This window comes from Vitis riparia, chromosome 1 (assembly GCF_004353265.1).
Source record: "Vitis riparia cultivar Riparia Gloire de Montpellier isolate 1030 chromosome 1, EGFV_Vit.rip_1.0, whole genome shotgun sequence".
In the NCBI taxonomy this organism is placed as follows: Eukaryota; Viridiplantae; Streptophyta; class Magnoliopsida; order Vitales; family Vitaceae; genus Vitis; species Vitis riparia.
This window is the reverse complement of record NC_048431.1, coordinates 13365358-13392541: the sequence shown is the minus strand read 5'-3', so window position 1 is coordinate 13392541 and position 27184 is coordinate 13365358. Positions and strand designations below refer to the sequence as shown.

Here is a 27184-nt window from a genome sequence, read left to right as displayed (position 1 = left end):
TTGCCTTTGTCAGGTTGAACTATACTTAGAGGGTGTTTGTTTTTTTAGTTTTTTGTTGAAAGTAATTTGATTTCAAACTTTAAGTCGTTTGATTTTCTACTTTTTCATGATTTATTATAAACTTTTTGCTGAATAGAAAAAATAACATGCTGATTTTTCTTTACCTTTTAATGCTTAATAGAAATAAAATATTACAAAAACAAATAGTCTAATACTTAACATTATTAAGCATTAAAGTTCTATTTAGAATTAAGTAAAAAAACAAACACCACCTTAGTTAAAATGTTGTTAAAAATTACATATTTAATGCATAATTTTGCAATCCTGCATCCATTAAAGAAACATATGCATTGGTCGAAGTGTTGGCTACTTGGATTTAGTGCTTTCTGACGCAACTTCATGTTGGAAATTGTCTCAAATTTCCTAATTTGCATATTCTCTCAAATTTGTAATTGGCATTTGTTCCCTTTTGTAAAATATATTGTATAAAATATTTCTTATATTTATGTCATTTTAATATTATATTTTTATAGAAAAAGAAAAGTTAATATGGGAAATACCCAAATGAAGCGAAGAGGCTCGCAATTCAAGGTGTAGATACAAAGAATGAAAAATATAAGGTGCTTTGATAAACAATAGTAATATCTAATTTTTGTTTTCTATAATATTTTTTATAGTGTAATGATTAGTCGGATCATGTTAAAATTGTGTATATTTTGTGTGTTTGATTTCATCTATATATTCTTTCATTAATATATGGTTGGTTTTATTCATATATTCTTCCATTAACATGTCTGTCTGAAAACTTCCGTTAATCTAACACTACAAAGCGAATAGCTTTGGAGGAAGTGTGAAACTCCCGGTGCTTCTGGTTTCACTTAATTAATAATTGGAAGAGTAAACCAACTATTTCACCTTTTGATTTTCCCCTGTTTCCCCTTGTTTTCCTTGGTCTTCTTGACAGCCAAACGGAGTAGGTGGACAGTACCAGTACAACTCTTTAATGTTTTATTTATTTATTTTTCCTTGGACACTCCTGAAGTCATTCCAGAAAGAGGTGATTTACCCTTCTTAGGACCAACTTTTATCTTTTATTATACTTACAAGTAGGAGGAGCAGTTTAGGAAGAAAAAAGGGTCACTACCTTAGAATGGACTTGTTGAAATGAAATCCTGTATATGATTTTGGAAGTCATTATTACTGGAAGTTGCATAAGAACACCCGTTGTCGACGGTATGAGAACATGGCTATACCAATAAATCATCATACTCAGCCCTGTATTGTTGAACCAACTGTGTTGAAAAAGGAAACCTTTCATCTGTCGTCCCCAGGGAACCATTCTCCCAACTGCCAGCAGTGGAAGGATGAGGTCCAGAATAAGACCCTCCTTGTCTAGATGTTGAAATTAATCCCGGAAGCTTCACATTTCTCGAGCCCTCTTGCCTATATAAGCTAAGAAATTAAGTCAACCACCGAGTCTAGGGCATGCTCTTATTCAAGAAACTAAGTCAACCACAATTTGAACGAGTGATGCCTCTCATTTCTCAGGCCACTACAGTACAGGAAGCCTGGACAAAACTAGCTTTGTCGTATGCAAATGGTTCCAGAACCAGAACAATGCAACTCAAGGAAGAACTATCTTTCATTGCCCATGATAACAAGTCTGGCCAAAGCAGCAATTGCAACCGTAGGCAAGGTTTTTCTTCCAATAACAATTTCAACCAGAAAAAGCCCAATGCGATCAGTGATCTACCAATTCCGGCGACTGGAGTGGCTCTTCCTCAAAAATTGGTTGGTTGAGTCTGCTGCATCCCTTAATATTACTTCTGATCATCTCAATAATCTAGCTATTCACTCTTGAGTATAATGGAATTGATGATGGCATTAAAATTACTGATGGTATTAGTCTTCCAATTATTCATGCGGGTTCAACTTCTCTCTCCACTCAATCTAAATTCCTTGTCTTGCATAATGTTCTTTGTATGCCCTTTAAACAATTGACCTTATTTCTATCTCTAACTTTCGTTTAAATAATGACTACTGCTTCCAATGCCACTCCACAAAGTCAAGTCTCCAAAATTGGTATCATCCTTCCAATTTTCAATCACATATAATTCATGCAGTTGCAATAAGAGCCACGATTGCCTTCTGATGTTTCTTCTCTTATTTGTGTCAAACCACTTCAATTATCATACACTCATATATGGGTCCTGCTCCAATTAATCCTTGCGTTAATGGTTTTCACTAGCGTTGGGGACTCACTGTAACCCATGGTCCGTGCATCAGCAAAAAAGCAGGCCCCTAATCTAGCATTTGGACCAAACCCATTTCATCAGCAAAAAGGCAGGCCCCTAAGGAAAGGGCCCATGGAATGAGAGGCATTCCAATTGTGAAACGAAAAAACCAAAGACGGGTAAGGGGCTTCTTCTCTCCCTCTAATCTTTTCTCTTCAATAAAACGGATACCGACTGAGCCATCGGAGATCCTCGAGACCCTCCTCGGGCATCCTTTGTTTTGCAGGTTCTCCTTGGCCAAGCAGTTTTAATTAAAAATAGAAATTTAAAAACAAAAGCAAAAATCAGCAACTAGTGAGATATGTATGTAAAGATAGCCGATCGAATGTGGTAATGAACAGTGTAGCACAGAAGTGGTTTTGGTGTTGCTAAGGAAGGAGCTTAAAAGTGTTGCAATTGATGCTACAAAAATGTAAGGTCCTAATTTGAAAATTGTTGCCATAGATAATGCATTTTGAATTAAGAATTATTCAGCCACTCTTGAAGTATTGTTAGTAGGAACTTCTCAGTAGCTGATCCAGGGACAGACCCAAGGCAAGAGGTATAGAGCTAGAAACATCCTGCCATAAACAGTGCTTCACATTATCAAATCCTACCTGTTGAACCTTACCAAAAAAAATATATATTAGCTAGAGCTTCATGAATGCTTTAAAATGGAGAATAAGTGATTAGACAAGACTCACATGCATTGCTAAGTCTCCACCATCTTCAGCATTGCCTCCATTTTAATTCTCATCATCCACAGATCTAACATGTGAATATGAGATATACATGTAGCCAAACACAACTTGCCCATTATTTATTCCTCAGTCAATAATTGCCATATGCATATATTGCAATAGAAACTGAAGAAGCACATTAACGATCGAGCAAATTATTTTCGGCAAGTCATCCTTGGCTGCACCATAATATCTCGTCCCCACATGCAAGGTCTTAGATGAATAATGCTAAAGCAAAACTGTCTATCCAACCATGTATATGTAGATGGGTTAGGCATGAAGCAATCTGTATCCAATGTCCTCGAGAAGTGACTCAAAAGAAATATATTTTTTTGCAGGTAAGGGAGGTAAAAATGGGGTATGAGGAAAGAGACGGTTGGATTTGTAGTTTTGTTTACTTAAGAAGATAATTTATTGGGGTTGAATTATTGTCTACAACTTCCTCCTTGATGCCATGTTTGCCTGAGGATTGAGTTTGGAGCACTCATGTCATGCATCTGTGTCCTCCGCCAATGGAATAAAAGAGCTAGGGGGATGAGGGCATCATGATTATTGGATATGACGTACATTTTAGAATTGCATCGCTCCTACAAGTCTAAGCAACCGACCCCTACGGTTGCGTGATTTGTCGATATTAGCAACCAGAGCATGAATTTGCGGTTAGGTTTCCTACATCAGATGTGTCCTCATCCACGTCCCTCTCCCTTTTTATGCCATGTCCATGCTTGTACTTGTGGAGAAGAAGAGGATAAGGGCTACGCTCTCACTCATGGGTACAACTCGCCACTTTTGGAGCATCAATCCATCAGACAGTGGGACGTGGTGGGTATGGTTATGGTTATGGACTCACTGGGCTGCCCATACCTTGCACCACAGCTTTCGTCATTCGTCAATACTCAATTAATCTTATCCACCCTTTGTCTTCGCGTCCTTTTCAGGCATTCTAAATTAGGCAGCCCACTTGCCTCCTTTTCCATTATGGTTTCACATTTTCTATTTTGCTTCTTTCAAGAATGGCAAATAATTCCTCCCTTCACCCTTTGGCCGTGGATTGTGCTATCACCTCCTAATGATGTGTCATTGCAAGTATGATACATCAATTTTTTTTCCCCAAACAAACAATTGATCAATCACTCAATTTTATTGGTGTTCCATCTCAATTAGGGTCATCTCACTCCCATTAAAATGCTTTCATCAAAAATCAGTTTTTAAATATAAACAAAAAAAAATTAAAAATATTTTTCATCATTAGATATATAACTAAAAAATGACTTTTGGAAGAAAAAAAAACATATTAGTTTAAAAATAATTATAAATGATTTTGTAAGGTTATTTAGTTCTGGGAAAATTTGAGAGAAAATGTTAAAAAAAATAGAGAGAAAAAATAGAAGAAAATAAATAAATATTTTAAATTGAATAAATTATTTTTATAGGTTTCTTCAAATTTATTTTATTTATTTCTCTCTATTATAGCAAAAATAAAATTATCATATGAGAATATTTTCTAGATCTTGGGCCTATCGCACAAGGACTAGCCCATCTCTGTAAGGCTGCCGTAAATTCCGCCAGAATTGAGCCCACTACTTTAATTTTTATTGGTAGCTGGCGTTTGGTTAAGCGCTGTCGGCGTTGCTCTACGTATCGGAATCCCCAACTTCTCCGCCACTTTGTCGCCGGATCTACGATCAGGTAGCCGCTCCAACTTCATCTTCTTCTCCAATTCATAATCAAATTCAAGATGAAAATTAGTTGTAGATGTGGGACCACTTATCGTTCTTGAACTTCGATCGAACATTAACATGCATGGAGAGCACCTGAATTTGTATGAGTGATGCATTCTTGGATGTATTCTTGCCCATTTTGGTCCCAACTCATCCCTCTGTTTTGGCCAAATTTTAACGAGTTTTTTTTTTTATTAAAAAAAAAATTAAACTAAAACTTTCTGGTTTTCTGAAATACCTGAGTTTAATTTTAGTAATTTCATGACTTTTTCAGTTGAAAAAAACAAAAGCTATAGTGATGGTTGTTTTCATTTGCGCTCAACTGAAATTGTTTCACTAAAATAATTTTTTTTCCCCTAATGATAAAATCAGGAATGAATATATTTTGGTGTCTATATCATGTTTGACATAGTTGGAAATTGATGGATGTTTGTAAGGTGGTGGTGGTGAGGAAATCCAACTGAGATGGTGAGGATGAAGTGGTGTGTGTTGAAATGTTTAGGATGAGTAAGTAAGGGCAGGAAGGACATGGGTTGTGGTAGTGAGATGGAGATGGTTGTTTAATTAGCTTGGTCTAATCTTGAGGAAACATGAAAGTTTCACTTAGTAATGATGCAATTAGAGATGCTTGCCTCCCCACTTCCATCTACTAATGGGTGCTTTTCTTTAATTAGAAGGAGCAATTGCACTTAATAATACATTTTCAGATATAGATATGACAAGCATGGACTATACAAGGTTATTAGATATGACTAGCATGGACTATACAAGGTTATTAGATACCCTGCTATGATAAAACAATGACTTCGGACCATGAAGTTAATCAATTTTGGATGTATCAGCTTGAAATTTATATATCTTTCCACTTTGGTGTCAACTGTTTACAAGATTGCTCTCCATTTCACTATGAGAAGTTGAGATTGTAATAAAAATTTTACTAATAAAGCTTAATAAACTGATTTTTATCATTATATGGTGGAATCTGAATAGATTTCAGCAATTCGAAGTTTTACATGTTTATATATGTCCTCTGAATTGTTTGCTTTTTTCTCAACAAGTGATGCATGATACATGTCATCTTGTTTGGCTGAACTACTCTTCCCAGAGATTGATTTAGTTTTCCCTAGGAAGTTTTTGTTTGGAGCATAGTTGTGAAAGGCATCCTTTAAGTGCGCTGAGGCTCAAGGTACAGCCACTCCCCAATTGTAGCATCTCACTTGCCAAGGAGTGCGCCTTGTTGGAGAACCACACGTAGTTTACTTTACTTGTCCCTTTTAAAACACTTTTATTCTTGACATTTCTAACTATGTATTGAAATTTATACAATTTTATTACTTTTTGGTTGAATGCTTCTTTTAAATGTTGATATCTTAAATTTTTTGTTGATTGGATTAGACTTTGGATCATACTTTATAAAATTGATATGCATCATAAGTAGCATTTCACTTGCTCTAGTGCGCGCCTTGTGTTGCGCATTGCGCCTAAGTCATAAGAGACTTTTGCGCCTTAGGTGCACCTTGCTCATTTTAAAATTATAGTTAGAAGCTTGTAATAAGGTCTTCATGCCAGCCAATACTAAACGTCCACTATATCATCTTCCCATTTTGAATTGTTTACAATCTCTACGTTGTATCACACATGGATTGCTCTAATAAACACACGCACACATTTGCATATAACTAAAGAATTTGGAATGTCTTTGGAGGAGGCAGAAGGAGCCTCCAACAAGTCATCATGTCAGGCAATACTTAATTACCACCATTTCCACCATATCATATTCCTATTTTGGGTTTTTTACAATCTTTATGTTGTGCCACAAATGGATTTCACAAATACACACTCCGTACACCCACACTAACGCATATTACTAAAGAATTTGGAATGTCTTTGGGAAGGGCAAATGGAGCCTATATTGGGTCATCATGTCAAGCAATGCTTAATTGCCACTATATCATCTTTCTGTTTCAATTTTTTACAATCTACGTGTTTGCATCCCATATGGATTTCAAACACGCACATAAATATAACTAAAGAATTGGGACTGTTTCGAGAAGGTTCAGGTCTTCCCAAAATGGCTTACATTTAGTATGGGAGTAGAGAGGTGCTGGTGTTCAATGCATATAAATGGTTGACATAGCACTCTCCATAAATAGGCATGTAATATGACCATGAACACAGATGATCCATGTGGTCAATTCTGATAGTCTACCAATAATTATGGGGATTAGATAATTCCCCCATTTTCTTTCCCTTTCTACCTTCTGATAATCTAGTCCGGCAAAAATTATCTGGATCAGATGATTCCCCCGTCTCCCTCCCTTATGATAACTTAGTCCAAAAATAATTATGAGGATCTGAGATCCATACAGAAAATTCTTTGCCTCCAATTTGGATACTCCATCTCTAACACAAGATTGTAAAGGAAATCACTTGTTTATAAACCTTAGTTTCTCATACATGAGTGGTAATAAATCTCTCTCTCTCCTCCCCCCACCCCACACACGCACACACACACACACACATCCACAGAATAAACCTTAGTTTTCCATATCCAAGTGGTAATAAAAGTTTCCATCACTGATGTGAAATGATTGATTCTTCTGTGCAGGTTAGGTGTTCAAGGAACACCCATGTCAGGTACTGATATTGAGGATGTGAAAGAGCAAGATCTTAATGATGGTATCCTCAAAGATCAAGTTGACAGTGACCTACATGCAGAAGACTCAAAACATTTGGATGAAAATGAGGAAAACCCCATGCCCTCAACCCAGCAGGAGGTATGTCTATCTATTTATTTATCTATATATCTATCCATATATATAACAGAATACGATTCATTGCAAATCTGTTATCAACTTATGGGTGGAAAAAGGAAAATTCCTTGAGTTAGATGATTAGTTTTTATATATGAAGAGCCTGAAATGGAATTTACCAAGTTGGCTTAAATGATGGTTACATAGAATATCAGTCATTCATTAGCAACATGTCTTACATGCATGTCAAAAAATCTGGCAGAGTGAAGTTTCCAAGAACATTGTTCCATCCTATTATAGTTGTTATATTATCAGTTCTTCTCTAGTATCTTGTACAATTTTGTGTTCTGCAGGAGGAGGTGATCAAGAAAAAGTATGGAGGAATATTACCAAAGAAGCCTCCATTGATATCCAAGGTAACTACGTCTTCCCTTTTTCTCAATGCTAATATCTAAGTTCAATTATTTCAAGGTAGAGTTCACCTAAAACAAGTTCCATTCACTGGCAGGATCATGAACGAGCCTTTTTTGATTCAGCTGATTGGGCATTGGGAAAGGTATGTATTTGATTGTCTATGTACTCTAACCTAGCTGTTGATGATCATCATTCATTACTCTTTGAAGACTGTTCTGGAGTGGCAACCCCAAGTTTAAATGCTTAATACCTTGGCCTACTGCCTTGATTTTCCTGCAGCAAGGAGCAAAGCCCAAAGGACCACTTGAGGCACTCCGCCCAAAATTGCAGGTACTTGAGTTTTTCGAATGATAAATGTTTTAATTATTCTCTTATAACAAAAGCTTGGATTCTTTAAAATAAAAAGCAGTCCACCTCGTGCAAAAGCCAGTGTTCTGTGTCTTGCACATTTTTCACCCTATGCACAAAAGATGGGATTGGGTAGTGAACCTTTTCTTTTTTAAACTAGGAATTGAAGACACAACCTAAACACATTTGGAGGACAAACCACACTTATAAAGAACAGGCCAAAATTTTACAAAATTGTAAACATCAAACTCCTAGAGTAATAGCCTTGCTGGCCATGCAAACAAGGATCTCAAATTAGTGTCATTTAGCTTCAAGACGCGAAGTATACTATCAAGCAAAACCCTTTTCCTCATTTTCCTTGCAAACATTCCATGCAGCTTGATAGCAGATCTTTCAAGTGTAGCAGATCCCAAGTAACACCAAACAGAACTAAAATCATAGACCATAATTTCTGAGTGAAAAGATACTCGCCGACTCCTTGTCCCTTCCTCCTACACAAAGTACACTTGGCTGGAATCCTTCCTCTTACTAACTGAATAATCATTAATATATTCACTCATTACTGGTGACAACACAAAGAAATCTATTTTTGAGTGAGTCAGAGTCAGATAGCCCTATATATGTTCTTCCTTCTTCTTTTTTAACCTTTTTGGGGGTGCACGGGTGGGTGTTTGGAAATCTCTCTAGTGCTGAATGATGAGTCCCCACTTAAGCAAATTTTTGTATGTAATAACATTGGGGTCATAAGCCCCTAGGTTAGTTTTTTGTCTAATGATTCACTATGGCAAGGAGAGAGCTTCCTTTGAATAAGCTTCAAATTTCACCGCATGCTCAAATTGATAATGCTGAATCTTTTAGGACATCTGTGCTGCCTCTGTTAGTAGTGTATGTATATAAAACCAAATCACCCCTCTTAGTGCTTTTCGTAATGCCTTTGCATGAAAGTGATTCACCTGAAATCATTTCTCTTTGATAATGGATATGGCAAGACAGCCAGAACTACAGTACTAATTTCCTGGAAACACAGATGTTACATGCATGTTAATTTTTGTACATCTCATTTCTCCTTTTTCTTTCCCATATTATAATTGTCAGCCCACACCTCACCAACAAGTTCGATCAAGGCGCTCAGCTTATGCTCCAGCTGATGATGGTGAAGGTACATGCAATTGATATTCCCAGAAGCACCATTTAATTTTTCTCGTGTGTTATCAGGCTTTTCCCCTTTTTGTGTTCTCACTGCAGATGCTGGCAATGATAATGATCCAAGTTGTGAGGATCAGAGCTGCACATTAGAGAGCAGCAATGAGAATGACACAACTTCTGGTGACAAGAAGTGCAATGAATAGTGTGCGTGTGTGAGGACATATTATCATATATTCAACTGGATGAGCACTTAATGATGGGGCCTGTATTCTATGCTCACATGAATAAGCTAAATGTAGCAAATTTTGTACCTGTTATAACAACTATTAACCAATTATAAAGCTGCTGAGAGATGGGGCTTCTACAATATGTAACAAATATAACTACTATTAACCAAATCCTGTGAGAGAGAGAGAGAGGGAGGAGAGGGCGTTTATAATTATACATAATGGAAGTTATGACTCCTAACTTAGATTGCAAATAAGTGTTTTTTATTTTTCCTTATATGATGATCAAATGGCATTTTTCGTGCTTGGTGGTGACAGAGCACAACTTTTTCCTGTAGGCATCCTCTCATTTCCATGTCACCCTTCCACCCTGGTTGTCACTTGTTTTTTAAAGCAAGTATTAAACAACTAATTTTAAGTCGTAATTTAAGGTTTTCTATATCAAGTTTTATCAAATGTGGTGGTATGTAAAATATAATGTTTGTAATTTAAGATGATTATCAGGCAAATTATGCTTAAGTTAATATATTTATCCATCATTCGAAGAAAAAAAAAAAAAAAGCAAAACAAAACAATGGAAGAAAGGGCTATTAAGGGGGATTTAGAAAATTTTATTTATTATGTAAGTTATTTTAAATTTTAAGTTTCAATATTTAATTTATGATTAATTTCGTTCACTTTCCTTAACATTCCAACTAAATATACATAACTATCATTAATTTAAAATTTTATCAAACACCTCATTTTCTCAACTTGTTTGTTATTTTCACTTCTTATTTAATTTAAAATAAGAAAAACATTGGAAGAAATTTCAAATTCATTGTAAGGTTATTTAGCTTAAACCTTAGGGAGGCAAGTGAAAATTTACTGTGTTAATTTATCAAGGAAAGCACCCCCATTGGGCACAAATCTTGAATGGTTTGTGTCCTAAAGTTCTTCTCATTACCAAAAGAAAAGAAAATAAAAAACAAAATGAATTTTTGAACAAGCTAAGGAATGTAACAAAGCCTATTAGCTTGTGTTACCATCCATTCACTTTGAATATTCATGAAGAGGATCATATGGGTTAAAAGAATGGGCTAGTGATATAACAAATATTTTGAAAAACAAGAAGCCTCTTATACGGTAATGCATCTGAGTTTTAATTTGAATAATATCAATACAAAAACCGTTTTTGTTTTCTAGATTTTGTATTCAGACAAAATATCTCAAACCAAAATTTTGACTCCAAGCAATAAACAAAGAAAGAAGTATCCAGTTGTTAAGAGTACAAGTTACGTTGGATTCCCAAACCCACTTGATTTTTGCCTCAAAATTATTATTTTCAATTGCATCAGAATCTGATTCCCTTTCATTGCGTTTGGTTGTGTTAACCGACAGAATCAAAACAATATATCTATATATAATGATAAACCTCAGCGTAAACCTAACCTTCTATTTGATTTTTTGTCCACATGACCAGTTATGGAATCACATATATTAAATATATACTCTAATCAGGTTCTAACTCATCTAAGAGCCAGATTGATCTGCCTCAAACCAATCCTATATTCCTATCCCAGTTAGATTTCCTCTATTACAAAATCATTCTTCATCATTCAAAATGATGGGCAGATATGACTTACCAGCTTCATTCAACTCATCCAAGCCCTTCCAGAGTATTTATTTAGTGGTTTTATCATTTGAACTGCCTCCCAATGATGAATATGTTCTCCTGAATTTCATGCTTTCCCAAAGAAATAAAGCGATCGATCCTAAAAAACATAAATTCACACTTGAGGAGGGAGAATTGTTGTTGGTAGCCACAATTTCTGATCCAGCTTCCTGGGCAAATGCCACCAGAATTATACTTCCAGCCTTAAATACTAACATTTTCAAGGCCACATGCATGCTAACTCCCACCAAACCTGAATGGGAAAACCCTTATAAGAACAGGCAAATCAATTACATTGGACTGACCCACCAAGCATTAGAGAGAGGGATATCTTTAACTTAATTCAGACAATAGAAGCTGTTTATCGAGTGCAATGGAAAATTACATCATGAAGCAACAACTTGACCCATCATGAGGATCCAATCAGAAAAAGAAATATTTTTAATGGCACACACCCGTAGAAATAAGTTAATAGAATAAACAAAATGTAACGTGTGAGACACTAGTATCCTGGAAATCGATTCCTATTCAGACTTAGAAATGGAAAAGCAACCGAGTACTTTCACACTCAGGGCAAGCTGGAACACATCATCACATTACACTGACTGGATTATTCAATCAAACCACTAATTTTATAAACAAAAAACAAAAAAACAAAAACAAAACAGTGTTGTCAATATATGTTTTGACATCCTTTATAAAATGGATGGTCAGGACAGCAGAGTCGGTCTTCATCCTTAAACCGCTATTGTTCTCAAATAAACACAATAGTGGTTCCTGATGATCGAGCACACAACCACCCCCCCACTAGCCCCATCTAATATGCATAAGATGCTACATTCCATGGTGGAAAGAGCATGGAATAAAGCTGTTGCTTTTCCATTTGAGGCTAGGAGGGGGATTAGGGGGTTGTTGAATAAAAGGAATATGCCAAACCATAAAAGCCAGCAAAAAGCAAATGATAACAACTGGTAAATAGCCTCCTCCATGGCTTAGATGACAAAACAACAGCTCCTCTACTAAATGTTCCCCTGCAGATAAATCATGTTATGAGATTCCACAGAGGTACCGCTAGTCACAGAGTTGGAATTCATCCTGATAGAAGGGAATGTAACAAGGGAGTCCTTTAGAACCTTATTATTTCCACAGGAACTCTTGACAGAGCGCAATTTACAACAGCAGCTAATAGTGTATTGCATCTCCCAAACATCAAAAAGTTGGACTCAAACTTATTCAACTATCCATTACATTTAAAATTTGGTGCAGGCCACCTAGCATCTGATGCTGATTAAACAGGCAAAAGGATGATGCCCACTGACAAACCAAATTTAACTGTAGCAAAAAAGTAAAAAAACTGAAGAATACAACCACAAATGGACTCCTATTAACTGGTTTAACTAGCAGTCAAACACATTGTCTCATGGTGTTCCTACACTCCAAGGTCAAAAATCAATAGATCCACCTTAAAGCTGTGAAGCACTCAGTTTCTTTAAGCCCAAAATCACCATAATATATCAGGAAAAAAAAATGCATTTCAAGGAGATGAGCTGCCATACGGTAAAAGCAAAGGGAGAAAAAAGACAAAGATGTACTACCAAAACAAAAATATATATATATCATGAGGGGAATGTTATCTAAAACACAAACAGGAATGGAACAGAGGAAATATGAGAAAAGTAGAAAGGAGTGCACACACAGAACCAAAAATAAGATAAACAAATAAAAAAAGTCATATAAAGAAAAGAGGAGAAAATAAATAATGTCTGATTAAAAAAATTAATAATGAAAATAATATTAATAACTCCAAGAACAAATACTTAGCAGATAAGATAGTCAATCATGTTCATCCCAAGCCCAATTACATCAATGTTTGAATCATTAACAGTGTCTGGTTTAATTAACAGTGTCTCATTAAACCAGTCAGCTGAAAGCCGCTTCTCTACAATGGATCAGATCAAAACCCAAGCAATAGGTCAATTAACACTAGGCCAAATGACAAACCAAGAAATCAGATGGTTGAAACCACACAAAATACAGAACTTCAACCAGTCCTGCTCCATTGCAGGATGATGAGGATGATCGTGACAACAATAACGACCAAAGCGGATGCAGTTATTTGGCTGACACATTTTACACTTTAGCTGCCAAATCTGAACTCCATAATGCACCATGGAGTTTTAATCCCTCTTCAAAGGTAATCCCTCACAACCAAGGATTGCACTACCCATAATCTACTATTTCCTTTCTCTTTTTCTTTTCCAGTTGAAAATTGCATATACATCATCCTTTTCTGGGAAACTCTACTAAGGAACCATTTGATCCAGAGATTCTTGTTTTTCTAGACTGTAATGTCACTTTTGAAAGCCCATTCAACTATGAATTGACACGGCCAACAGGTGCCAAGAAAACCAAGTTTCAGAAGAAAAAATAACAAACTATTACAAGGTTACAAATACAGAAATGTCAGAACAACTTTTATATAAACATTATTCAAAGAGATCACATTTAAAAACATTTTTCCTCATTATTTTTCCCAGTTTGGAGATTATTATAACACTTAATTTGAGGTTCACATTCATGCAAGCAAACATCAAATGCTATACTGATTTTGCTAGTTTGTATTTTAGTTCTTTGTTTTGGTTTGTTCCATGAAAAAAAAAATGGTCACTCTTCCCGGTTTCTGTACCAATATTAAGAAAATTAGGTAAAAGAAAAAAATAATTAACCATCTGCAATTTGTTGTTTTTAACTCATTGGGTCTGAAACCATCAAATTTCCTTCTCTATGTAAGTTTCATTTTTGGACACACCTCTAAATTTTCCTTCCTTTTTCTCCTTTGCTTTTTATCTCAACTTGCAGGTGGTATATTGCATCAGTGCTGAGTTTTATTTCTCCTTATAAGTTCCCTTTTGGGACATACCTCCAGATATTCTTCTCATTTTTCCTTTTTCAAGCTTTTTTTTTTTCTTTTGGTTGCCTTCTCTCTTAGTTGCCAAAAAGATCCACATTTCTTGGTCAATGACCATTTCAGGTTTTGAAACCTTACTCAACTTCAGACATAACCAGCCATAGAAAAACTCACCTGCTTCTAATGCCAAGGGAAGCAAGGATTCAAAAGACCTGCCATCATTGCATAAAGGACTGAAAATTGCATTCACTCAAGGCAATACATGAACAGGAATATGAAGTTTTAGTACTGAGGTCAAACCTACCACTTGAATTGATAGCATCTTCAGATTCTTTACCATGTCAATAATCTCTCGATGATATCCAACAGTGATCTTGAGCACAAAGAATCACCCTTGAAAATGATTTGCACATGGTAACCTCCTACTAGGTAATTCCTGGCACCAACTATGATTTTGCCTTCAATGCATGGCCTCCAAAACTAACCTGAACATACACCATAAGACCAATATACCTGCCTTTAAAGCAATTTGCAATTTGCAATTTGAGGACTTTTTGCATTATTAATTGCAGCCCATGTCCATATTTACTAACTAAACACCAATATTAGCCATATCCAAACACAATACAAAGTCCAAAGGGGAACATGATAAAGCTTGTGCAGTCCCAATTGAATGAAAGCTTAACAAGCTGCAATAACTGCAAGCAAGCATGCAACAGAACATACAATGGAACAAAATCCAGGAGATTGACCAGCTCACAAAAGGAAAGACAAAACTGACACTTCAATATCCTCATAAAGTAAGCAAGGCCGAAATAGTCATGGACACGTATCTCAAGTTTTACAGATAGGAAATATTATTATGACGACACATTAATAGTGCTGGCTACATAAAAGCATTGGGAGCACACAATATAGAACTTGGTATACTTGGTGTAAAGGCCATATATCATTGAATTGAAAATTGCATAGCCAGATAATGTTGGTCACCCTAAACAAAGCTTCAAAGGTGGGCCAAGGTGGATCATAAATTTGTCAAACCCTGTTCATCTGATCTTCTGGTCTAGGCAGGAGGCTTCATCGAAAAAGGGCACTGGGCAATAGGCTGGCTTCAGGCTTCGTAGATCACAGCTGTTTTGATGGGAGGGGGAAGGCAACAAAGGGAAAAAGGTGCATTAGCATTCTTATATAGGATGGCTGCCTAGGTTGAGATACCTACAGCAAATTATCGCAACCTTATAATGACTAACATAATCCAAGGCAACTTTTGTATTAAAATCAAAAGGACAAGAATGAAAATTAAGATGATTATCTACCTGCAGGCCCTAGGATCTGTGACTCTAATAACCATGATGTTTCCCATGGGAAACACGGCCCTGACTAGATAACCTGGTGACAGAAGCTAAAATCAGGACCCAGATGTGATTAACAAATACGAATTTAAAAAAGAGAAGGGGAAAAACAAAACAAAACAAAACAAGGATCATGTGATAGATGTCTACAATAAAAAATAAAAAAAAAGAGTTGGAAGGAAAAGTTTCCAGCTCCAACAAGAAAAGAGAATATTACCCAGTGCTACCCGATCGACTGGAAGAATAGCCACTATATGCTCCATAACCATTCCCACCACCACTCTGCAAAATGAAAATGACAGAAGCTTCACTTAGAAGGAGAAAAAATAAGGAACAAAGTGAAATGGTAACTGATTTAATTAAATAAGCATTGGATAGTCCTCCACAAGTTGCATGGACCACTAAATGTGTTAAATGACATCCATCAAGAAGAGAAAATCACTGGAACAATAGTCATCACTTCCAATTGCAATAGGAGAAAATTTGAATCTATATGTATAAGATCACCTGTGAACCACCATAGCTCCCATATCTGTCACTTGGGGCCAAATCACTAGAACCATATCCACCTGAATAAGAAGAAAACCCACGTTCACGCGGTTGACTATCACGGCTTCCATATTTTGAACCATCTGACATGTCTGACATGGGAAGGTAGGGAAGGGTTGGTGGAATTGCAGCTATTGCACCCTCCCTTTCAAATAAATTAGCTTTTAACCGCAATGTCACTTGTAAAAGGGCATTGCTAGCAACATTTAGCTCTCCAGTGATCTGGTCAGCATCAAAAGGTACAAGGAATAGTTTGGATCAACTTGAAAACACATAAAAGTTATAAAATAAGATGCAATAGACAAGAAAACAAATGTATTCCTGGAGCTCACATATAGAATCCAAGATTGTAATCTTACCTGCACCATCTCATCATCTTCAGATGCAACCTTGGGAAGATTTTCCTTAGATAGAATGCGGATGTTTGCTCTTGTAACACTCCTCATCTCAGAAATGATGGCCCCACCTTTACCAATAAGGCATCCAATTCGTGAGCTTGGAACGAGTAGACGGGTAGTGACCACAGAATCACTAGATTCCCTTTCAGCTTTCTCGCTGCATCGTGGTTGCAACCGTAGTGCTGCATCAATGGTTGGAGATGGATCTTCGAAGAACTGAAATTGCACTTTAGTTTAGGAATCATATGCATCACAGCATTTCATCTGCATTGCTTTATACATACAAAAATCAATTTTAAAAAAGGGACAAAGAAGAAGAAGAACAGATGCTCACCTCCTTTGCTGATATAAAAATAATACAATCATCTCCTTCAGCACTTGAACTATCAACTTTAATGGAAGCCCCAGATTCCTGTCTGATTTGTTTGATAATACCGCCACCTTTGCCAATCACACCTCCAATATTTCCAGTTGGACAAACCAAACGAAGAGAGAATTCCTTTGCAGAAGATTCATCCCTCCGAGCAGAGTAATAAGAGTGCGACCAATCTCCTGTATCACCTTTGTAACCCCCATAAGAACCCATCAATGGAGCAACACCCACAAGTGGGGCATCAATATTTGGAGTCATGAACGTACCACCAGATTGATACATGTTGGGGGAAGAAGACAACAGCAGGTGCTGGGATCGTGATGGATTCTCATGAAGGCGAGATGCTAGTTGATGAAGAGCCTTTCTCACTACTGATGCATCCCCAATTATCTGAGAAGTGAGAGCCCAAAAAACATTTCCAAAGGCCTATTAGAACCAATTGGCATTTCATAGCAGCAAAAATATACATGAAAAAGCCCTCTAATATATATAGGCAATTCAAAATCTGTTGATGGACTCTCAAGGAAGATACATAAATGTGGAAGGACAGAACTCAACTAACACAAGTTGAGAAATGAAAAATATTCTAAACGCTTCATTATGCTCAACTGACTGATGTACAACTAGACACTCTTTAACATATTATGAGATATCAAAACCTGTACTTGCAATCCAAATAATGCGAGAAAAATGGATGGTTCAGTATTAAACTGATATTGTTTGACGGACTCAGCCATTTGGTACAGCCATAGCTTCTAGAAAAATCATTATTCAGAGAAGAGGCTTTTATTCCATATGTAATAGTAATAGCAGTAGCAGTAATATAGAAGAACCTCCATCTAACTTTTTCTACAAAAGCATCTCAAAAGATTTGCTGGAAAAAAATTTTAAGCCCCAAAATTTTGATTAAAAGTGTTTTAATGGTCAATCAAACAGTGCAAAGCACTTCGACAGTCATTAAGCACTTCCAAACCACTGGAAAGTTATGCCAAAAGGGCCATTACAGCACCAAAAGCTTAGAAGCTAAGCAAGCCAGTCAAGCTCCAACTACATCAAGGTATGCAAATAGAATATCAACATAAATTAAAAAGCAAAAAAAAAAAAAACACCTTAAATTTGTCACTTGATAACAAGTAGTAATAAGCAAAGGTTATTGCATAACAGATTGCTTTTTTTTTAATCCAAAAAGAAAAATGCTAAAAAGAGCAACAGAATCCTTTTGGCTAGTCTAAACATTCAACATTTTTCTTCGGAAAAAGCTTTAATATGTGAAAGATATTAATCCTTTAGTAACATATGTAAAGAAATAAATAAATATATAAATAAATACAGAACTATAATATGAACAGAAAAAAGTTCAAATGAAATAAATAAAAAAACATTGTATCTTACCTGCAGAAGCTCATCAGAACTAAGGGCACAAGGTGGCAGATGTTCATCTTTTAGAATGCGAATCTGAGCACGAGTTTCACTGCGTATATTCTGAATCACTTGCCCACCTTTCCCAATAACACAACCAATCTGATCAGAAGGCACAAGCATCCGAACAGTAACTTGCTGTGCCTCTTCAGGTTCCTCATCAGCAGGCAGCTCACCAGCAACAATCCTATCATGCACCCTGAAGAGAGCATCTTGTGCAGGTGAAACAAGCTCACCGGTATCACCAAATGGATTAGTTTCCTCACTTGAACTATAGATGGTGACAACACGTTCATCACAGCCTGGCATAGTTTCCCCAATCCTAATGTTTGATTTAGTTTCAGATCTTAGTTGTTTTGCAATGTCTCCACCCCTACCAATGATGCTTCCAATCTTTCTCACAGGGCACAGGTAACGGTATACAGTATCTTCTGCCCCAATACCATGCTGCTCCTTGTCATCTCCAGGGTTTCTTCTCTTACTTCCTCCATTACCACCATAGTCAGACTGAGAATGGGATCTCTTGCCATAGTCATTTCTCTGGCCCGCCATTAGTAAGGATATCTTTTCCCTTGTTGAGTATCTGCACCTCAAAGTAATAAGCAATTGCAGTTACTGCAAAGCAGAAAATTCTATTGCAACTTCAAAATATCCTAAACTATCATTAGACATTAAAAATCACCATTGGAAATAAGTTATGACATCAAACAATGAAATATTGGAAATAAGTGAGGATGTCAAACAATGAGGTGGTCTGTTGCGTATCATACTATTACCATCTGCTACTTAGGGTTCATCAAGTAAAGAAAATAGAGAAGAAAGAGGATGAAAGAAAATTCAAAGAGAATACAAAAAATTTAATTAATTATTAAACTTTTCTCACATGCTTCTCCAAATTTATTTGTCTTCTTTTCACTCTGACACAAATAATGAAGAATTTATTCATAATAAAGTGATTTTTATTGAATTTGACTTCGTCATATTTTCCATGGTAAACCAAATAAAAGACATTGGCTCCATTCCTGCTCTATTTTTTTTCCCCTTTCCCTGGTGCATTCTGCAATCCAAACAGAGCCTGATTACTAATACTTGATTGAAATCAAATTCTATGATGCTCATATGATTCCTCAGACAGAATAAAATATAGTAGAGGTTGGAAAATATACCATTGTTCATGAAACCCCTTTTAGCATTAAATTAGTGGGTACTTCACAGTATCTGATTGCTAGATCACAGATTCCCCATACACTCATAGTTTATCCATATTGAAGACTACCATAAAATTAGTCCAAAACAATAAATACAAAATTGATTGCATTAGCATTGAAATTTAGAAACACCCAAATCTTCCGAGAAAACCCACATCAAGAAAACATTCCAAGTCAGAAAAAGGGGCAAAAGACACAAAATTTTGCATGCAGGAAAGAGAAAACCCCTAATGGACGCTCATACAAGTAGCTAAACATTACGCATAAATTGCGAGGAAAGCAACAAACTTTGAGAAATTTGTGAACGCGAGATGGAGTGGTGGGAGATAGATCTGAGTAGATTTACCTGGGATGATTATTAGGAGCTCTTGTATTGTTGAGTTGAGTAGTGGGAGGCCTCTTCAGCAAAAATTGAGTTTGGGGTGCGGCCCTATATATCTTTGCTTGAGACGGTTATCCTTCGATTCTAGGGTTTCATTCTCTAATATCCAAATGCCGTTAAATTACTAATATATCCCTGCTATAAAATCCACCACTTCCTAAATTTGTTTTCTCCTTACCCTTTATTACTAATTATAAAAACTAAATATGCAATGTGCATCCACCCATGTTTTTAAAATGAAAATAAATTTTTGTTATATATTTAATTTAATAAAAGTAAATTTGTTATAAATATTTATAATTGCATACCGTTGTTACTATATTTATACTTCTACCATGTTGATATTACCCTGAGCAAACCTAACAACTAAGGGTATCATTTTTTTTCTTCTCTCTTAATTTAGAAAAAAGAAAAAAAATTTATTTATAAAAAATTTTATATGCATCTTGTAAATATAAAAATTTTAGCGGATTAAATTACCACTAATTTGATTTTCAAAATTTATAAATAAATAGATAAGTGAATAAATAAAAATAATGTCCTCTTATAGATAAGTTTATTGAAAAAGAACTAATCTCCAACTAAATAATAATAAGAAAAATATTATTATTATTATAAAATATGAGAATTTATCGGATTATGAGAACTTGTGGATGATCATCCATATTGATATATATCTTTTTGTGAAGAAATACCTCTAATGAAAATTATTTTATTCTCTTCCTACATTCTAATTTCTCTTTCTTGTTTTCTTCTCCTTTCACTTTATAATTTTACAACACGTTATCAGCACGACTAGTCTTTAAAAAAAATCTTTCTTCTCTTCAAAGAAAGAGAAATATAAAGACTCTTCTCTTCATGGAAATAAAAAAAAATTTCTTTCTTCTTTCTCATAAAAAGGTATGTGATAAACTTATATAATGATTTTCAATTTTATTGATTTCTTTTTTCATTTATTTTATTCGAATACATAAATATTACAATCTCTATAACCAGAAGTTACGGGATAAATTACAAAATAGGGTAAATTCATAACCAGAAGTTATGAAAATATATGTAATCTTTATAACTAGAAGTTATGAGATAAATTATAAATTATGAGGTAAATTCATAACTAGAAGTTATGAAAAATGTGTGCAATTCTTTTAACCAGAAGTTATGAGAAAAAAAATACAAATTACAAATACATGACTAGACTCCCTAATTATTTATTTTTAATTATACGGTATAACTGAATGTTATACCAAACAATATTATAGACAAAAGTCATAAAGTAAATAAATAGATAAATGTTCATAGTCTGAAGCTATGCACAAATCTACCCAATGAATAGTTCATAGCATGAAGCTATATACAAAATTATATATATATATATATATATAAATAGTTCATAGCTTGAAGTTATGTACAAATTTAAATATTTTCTTACTTTGACAAAATAATCATGGCATGAAGCTATGAAAGATATTAACTTTTAATTTCTTTAATTTTTTTATTATATTGTGTAATTATAAGTTATACATAAATAGTTCATAGCCTGAAGTTATGTACAAATTTGCATATTTTTTGTTTTTGACAAAATAATCATAACTCAAAGTTATGAAAAATATTATATTTAATTTTTATTTCGTACTCACTTATTTTTCACAATAAAAATTATGGAAAACAATTTTTATTAACAATTATTTTATAGTCAGAAGCTATGCATACAATTTCTAATTCTCTTGTATAACCAGAAGTTATACAAAACAAAATTGTCGATGAACAACTATGTACCTAGAAGATACATAATTTTTTAAATTTTGTTATATAACCAGAAGTTACATAAATATTATTATTCATAACCCGAAGTTATGAAAATAAAAAAAATTAATATTCTTTGTGCTAATCAAAGGTTATGCCAAAGTTGTTAATATATACTTTCTTATAACTAGAAGTTATAGAGAACAAAATTGTTAACTAACAATTTTATACAACTTTATGAAATTTATATAACCAAAAGTTATAATGAAATATATTATAACATGAAGCTATGATAACAAACATATAGATAATATTTACATATTATCAAAAGATTGATATTTTTGTATATCAAGTTATACAAATAGGTAAGTGTTTGATAGTTTTTATAAATTTCTATTATTAGAAGTTATATTGTCATTAGTAGAAAAATTTACATATATTATTGCATGTTGCCACATATGGTATTTTTATTAATGCAATAATTTCATTATCCAAAATAATTTTAAAATTACAATAGGTTCAACTATTGTTCTCAATATATTAAGTTATATCTTTACATATATGTTCAGATAAATTTGTAGTATTTCAATTAAAGTTTTGAGACAACAAGATGCTTTAAATCATGATATGTTCTCTTGAAATTTTGATTTATAAATTAATTTTTGGCACATTGATTTAGATAATAATAATATTTTGAATAAAATTATTGATCTATCACTACAATTAGTTTGATTATTGAAATACTTCATCGTTATTTCATGTATAAGTGTTCCACACTTACAAAATCAAATGTGTGAGATTATTTGAGAAATATATAACTTCAAATTATCTTTTTATATTTGTTTTATTGTGTTATATATGCTCTCATTGCTTTTACACAACTTATTATGTCATCATCAATGACTAATATTTTTCCATTGATTTTAACTCTTTCTCTATGATAATATTTCTTCAACTCTATAAAGACAAGGTCTTTATAACAATGTTTTATGACTTGTTACTTTGATGAAACTCTTGTCTCATTCATTGCACAACATTGATGACAAACAATGTTAATACTATATCAGGTGATAGAAACCTGATTAAAGGCTCAAGAAGAGCTTATACTATGTCACTAGTAGTATTTGATTCCATGTGAATGACACTTTATACGATGATAGATCCAGAAGAATCTGGTAAGACCAACTTGGTCCCCCGGGGTAAAAGGTCATATGAATGTACATTATAAAACCAGAAGTTTTTATTTAGTGACTAGTCTACCTATATACTTAATAGGTAGAATGACATGTTGTGCAGATTATCATTTTAATGAGACAATTTTCTCGCCGTTAAGAGGAGAAGAGCTAGTTCTAGAAAAACGACGTGAAATTATTTGGAATGCATTGACTTTGACTCATCTTGATCCTCATACAAATCAATGTGAACTAGAAGTTCAAAGGATCATTCATTTGCAAAATCTTGCGAATCAATTACAAAATGCATTCATTGATACAAAGAAAGTGACAAAGTCATATATTCCATTTGCAAATACTCCAATACGGATTGATGTCCCTATAGGACAGTTAACAAATTAATTAAGATACACCTGAAGCTTGGTAGACCTGTCGGCTCAAATAATGTAACTCCCCGAAAGAGAAGAACCTAAGAAAAACTTGGCACTCTAAAAGAGGCCATAAAAAATAACTGATCAGTTTAAAATTGATAAATCTATAGCCCTAGAAGAGGCACAAATAATGCAGAAGCCCCTGAAGAGGCACATATTGAACAAGAAGCCCTTGAAGAGGCACATATTAAACGACAAGCCCCTGAAGAGGCATAGGTACCTGGAAATTGTGAGATCTTAATAAGTTATGTATACACGGGAGAAAAATGGGATCAAAATAATATTATTTTCACTTTCCAAGTGGCCTCCATAAGAAATGATGAAGATCTTGAACCACAAAATGTGGAAGAATGTCGACATAGAATGATTGGCCAAAATGGAAAGAAGTTATAAGTTATACAGGTAAAGTTAAACTCATTAACAAAATGAGAAGTTTTTGGACCTGTAGTCCAAACACCCGAAGATGTAAAACTTGTTGAGTACAATGAGTATTTATACGAAAACGCAATGAGAATAATGAGATCATAAGATATAAAGTGCGATTAGTAGTACAAGGTTTCTCGCAGAAACCTGGTATTGACTATGAGGAAACATTCTCTCTCATCATGGACGCAATCACATATCATTTTTTAATTAGTTTGGCAGTCCCAAAAGGACTAGATATGCGTCTCATGAATGTTATTACAACATATATATATATATGAAAATTCTTGAAGAATTTAAATTACCTGAAGCAAATTGTACAAAGCCTCGTAGCATGTACTCAGTCAAGTTACAAGCAATTTGGATGCATGTGGTACAATCGCCTTAGCGAATACTTGCTAAAAAAAAAAAGGTATATGAATAATCCTATATGCCCATGCATATTCATTAAGAAATCAGAAACTGGATTTGCAATTATTATAGTGTATGTTGATGACTTAAATCTTGTTGGAACTCCTGAAGAGCTCACAATAACAACAAATTACTTGAAAAAGAAAATTTGAGATGAAAGATATTGGAAAAACAAATTTTTTTCTTGGCCTACAGATCGAGCATTTTCAAATGGAGTTTTAGTACATCAATCAACATACATTAAGAAAGTTTTGAAGCGTTTTAATATTGATAAAGCACATCCTTTAAGTTCTCCAATGGTTGTCCGATCACTTGATGTGAAAAAATACCCATTTCGTCCTTGGCAAAAATGATGAAGAATTACTTAGTCCTGAAGTACCATATCTTAGTGTTATTGGTGCACTTATGTATCTTGCTAATTGTACACGTTCAGACACTTTTTTTTCTGTCAATTTATTAGCAAGATATAGTTCCGCTCCAACTCGAAGACATTAGAATAACATCAAACATATATTATGTTATCTTTACGAAACTACTAATATGGGTCTATTTTACTCAAGGGAATCAAAGTAACAATTGCTTGGATATGCAGATGCAGAATATCTTTCAGATCCATATAAAGGTAAGTCACAAACATGGTATGTGTTTAATTACAATGGTACTACTATCTCATGGTGATCTATCAAACAAACAATGGTGGTCACATCATCAAATCATTACAAAATTCTTGCAATTCATGAAGCAAGTCGTGAATGTGTATGGCTAAGGTCAATGATCCAGCATATACAAGAAACACGTGGACTACCTTCCATCAAAGGCAATGCAACCGTGTTACATGAAGATAATGATACTTGTATTGCACAAATTAAAGGAGGATTCATAAAAGGCGACATAACTAAGCATATCTCCCTAAATTTTTTTATACTCATGAGCTCTAAAAGAAAAGTGAGATCGATGTTCAATAGATTCGGTTATGCAATAATCTAGTAGATCTATTCACAAAGGTGTTACCTTTGACTACATTGAAAAAGTTAAGGTATGACTTTGGAATACGAAGATTGAGAGATCTACCATTTGAAATGTTAAAGAAATCATAATCATGTTTACATGAGGGGGGGAATGATAATATGGATATACTGCACTTTTTTTTTCCTTTGTCCAGGTTTTATCCCATTAGGTTTTAGTGGCAAGGTTTTTAATGAGGCAGTTATAGTAATCCAAAAGAATATTGTTTTCTTTTTCCTTCATTAGGGTTTTTTTTTCCCATAGGGTTTTTCCTAGTAAGGTTTTAATGAGACATATTCTTATGATCATCCAAGGGGGAGTGTTATAAAATATGAGAATTTATCGGATTATGGGAACTTGTGGATAATCATCCATATTGATGTATATCTCTTTGTGACTCCCTATAAAAGGGAGGTACCTCTATTGAAAATCATTCTATTCTCTTCCTACATTCTAATTTCTCTTTCTTGTTTTCTTCCCCTTTCACTTTATAATTTTACAACAATTATTATTATTATTATTATTGTCTTGTTGGTAAAACCTCGGAGACAAGAAATGAACTAAATCAACAACTAAAATCCAGGAATTCAAAATTCAAATTATATATCTTCACCTATAAATAGAAGTGACTTCTTTCAAGAAAATGATGAGAAATAAAAAAAAAAATCTTAGAAAAATAGACTTTACAATAAAAGAAAAAGTTTTATTGATTTCGAAGATCAAGAAAACATAATCGTTGTCTTTCAAATGATTTGGAAGATCAAGAAAACATCAAATAAGAAAAATATTTTTTTTGGTAAAGAATATTATATTTGAGATTGTACCCCATAATATTTCAATTTTAATAAATATTTTGTTTGCATTGTTTTACTAACTTTGCAAGAGTTTTACAAAATTCATGCGTACATGTGTAATTTTATTTTCTTCAAACACTTTTATTTTGAAAAATATATAAAGGGTAGCATGTCATTGTATTTCACTTTTATTATAATAATTTTTATTTACTTTATTGCTTATTAAGAAGTTATGTAAGTCATATTTTATATAATCAACTTAAAAATTTATAATCATAAATATTTTAATTTTCTAATAACCCAAAGCTATATATAGAGAATTTTTTATAAACAGAAGTTTGTGGACACAATCTCTATTAATAATTACTTCATAATCGGAATCTATGGACATAATTTTCGATTCTATTATACAACCAAAAGTTATACAAAACAAAATTATCAAGTAAGAACTCTATAATCAAAAGCTATAAAGATAGTTTTGAACTATGTTATATAACCAGAAGGTGAAGGTGTATTATAATATGATTTTTATTTTTCTATAATTGTTATAGTTTACTAATTATTTTATGTTTACATCACTTAAATTTTAATTATTTATGGCATGAAGTTATATAAAAAAAATTAGTAAATTTAGAAATGTTTAACCTCATATACCTAGAAACTATACAAAAAATATTTTATTATAAACTTAAATTATAGATAGGTAGAAGTTATGTAATTATTATTATTCATAAAATGAGAATATTAATATTCTTTGTACTAGTTAAATGATATGTCAAAATTGTTAATATGTATTTTCTTATAACCATAAGTTATAAAGAACAAAATTGTTAATTAACAATTTTGTACAACTTTATAAAATTTATGTAACCACAAGTCATAAGGAAAATATTTTATAGTCTAAAAGTTATGCAACCACTATTTTTACATTTTACTGTGATAAAATTATATAAAAATATTTTATAGTCCTAAGCTATAATATAATACTATGCATATCAAGTTATACCAAATAGGTAAGTGATATAATTTTTTTAACTCTTATAATTTAAAGTTACACAAAGTAATTAGTAGAAATATCTACATATAGAAATGAAATTTTGGATTACATGAAGACATGATTTTTATACTTAATATTCTTGTGTTAGAAGTGATATTTAAGAATATTTTATATTCTAATTCTTTAATATCCAAGAGTCTTCCCATATAATATAACAATCGAGATTAGTTAAAATCTTTGTTTTCCAATACTTGAGAGTGATATATAAGACTAAAATATGTTTCTTATTTATATAAAAAGTTGATATTTGGGTAGCATGTATATTCATATTATGAAATTTTTG

At 33.6% G+C, this 27184-nt stretch overlaps 2 protein-coding genes across 12 annotated transcripts; one reads left to right on the top strand and one right to left on the bottom strand.

The window, feature by feature from the left end:
• Positions 1–1530: 1530 nt before the first annotated feature.
• On the top strand, positions 1531–9764 carry LOC117920310. Its single transcript, XM_034837755.1, has 9 exons — positions 1531–1791; positions 1848–1926; positions 4522–4702; positions 7343–7511; positions 7841–7903; positions 7996–8043; positions 8181–8231; positions 9345–9408; positions 9495–9764. Exons 1-9 carry the CDS (start codon positions 1531–1533, stop codon positions 9596–9598), a joined length of 1020 nt encoding a protein of 339 aa, XP_034693646.1. The 3' UTR covers positions 9599–9764.
• Positions 9198–19936, bottom strand: LOC117918109 (RNA-binding KH domain-containing protein RCF3-like). Of its 11 annotated transcripts, XR_004651825.1 has the most exons (11): positions 19830–19936; positions 18249–18858; positions 16818–17246; positions 16445–16699; positions 16044–16307; positions 15754–15818; positions 15501–15573; positions 14489–14669; positions 14359–14396; positions 11248–11529; positions 9198–9534 (listed from the first exon to the last, which is right to left on the bottom strand). XR_004651825.1 is itself a non-coding variant. In XM_034834665.1 (9 exons), exons 2-8 carry the CDS (start codon positions 18825–18827, stop codon positions 15525–15527), a joined length of 1554 nt encoding a protein of 517 aa, XP_034690556.1. In that variant the 5' UTR covers positions 18828–18858; positions 19830–19936; the 3' UTR covers positions 14773–15315; positions 15501–15524. The 11 variants fall into 11 exon arrangements, 3 of the variants coding, with proteins under 3 accessions (XP_034690552.1, XP_034690556.1, XP_034690526.1); XR_004651827.1 differs by lacking the exon at positions 11248–11529; XR_004651823.1 differs by lacking the exon at positions 9198–9534 and having other exon boundaries at positions 11002–11529.
• Positions 19937–27184: the final 7248 nt, after the last annotated feature.

Coding starts and splice junctions, on each gene's coding strand:
- LOC117920310 (XM_034837755.1), top strand. CDS start 1,531: ATGCCTCTCATTTCTCAGGCCACTACAGTACAGGAAGCCTGGACAAAA. Junction 8,044..8,180: donor CTGATTGGGCATTGGGAAAG/GTATGTATTTGA, acceptor ATTTTCCTGCAG/CAAGGAGCAAAGCCCAAAGG. Junction 8,232..9,344: donor CACTCCGCCCAAAATTGCAG/GTACTTGAGTTT, acceptor TATAATTGTCAG/CCCACACCTCACCAACAAGT.
- LOC117918109 (XM_034834635.1), bottom strand. CDS start 18,827: ATGGCGGGCCAGAGAAATGACTATGGCAAGAGATCCCATTCTCAGTCT. Junction 16,308..16,444: donor AAGATGATGAGATGGTGCAG/GTAAGATTACAA, acceptor GATGCTGACCAG/ATCACTGGAGAGCTAAATGT. Junction 15,574..15,753: donor AGTCGATCGGGTAGCACTGG/GTAATATTCTCT, acceptor TTCTGTCACCAG/GTTATCTAGTCAGGGCCGTG.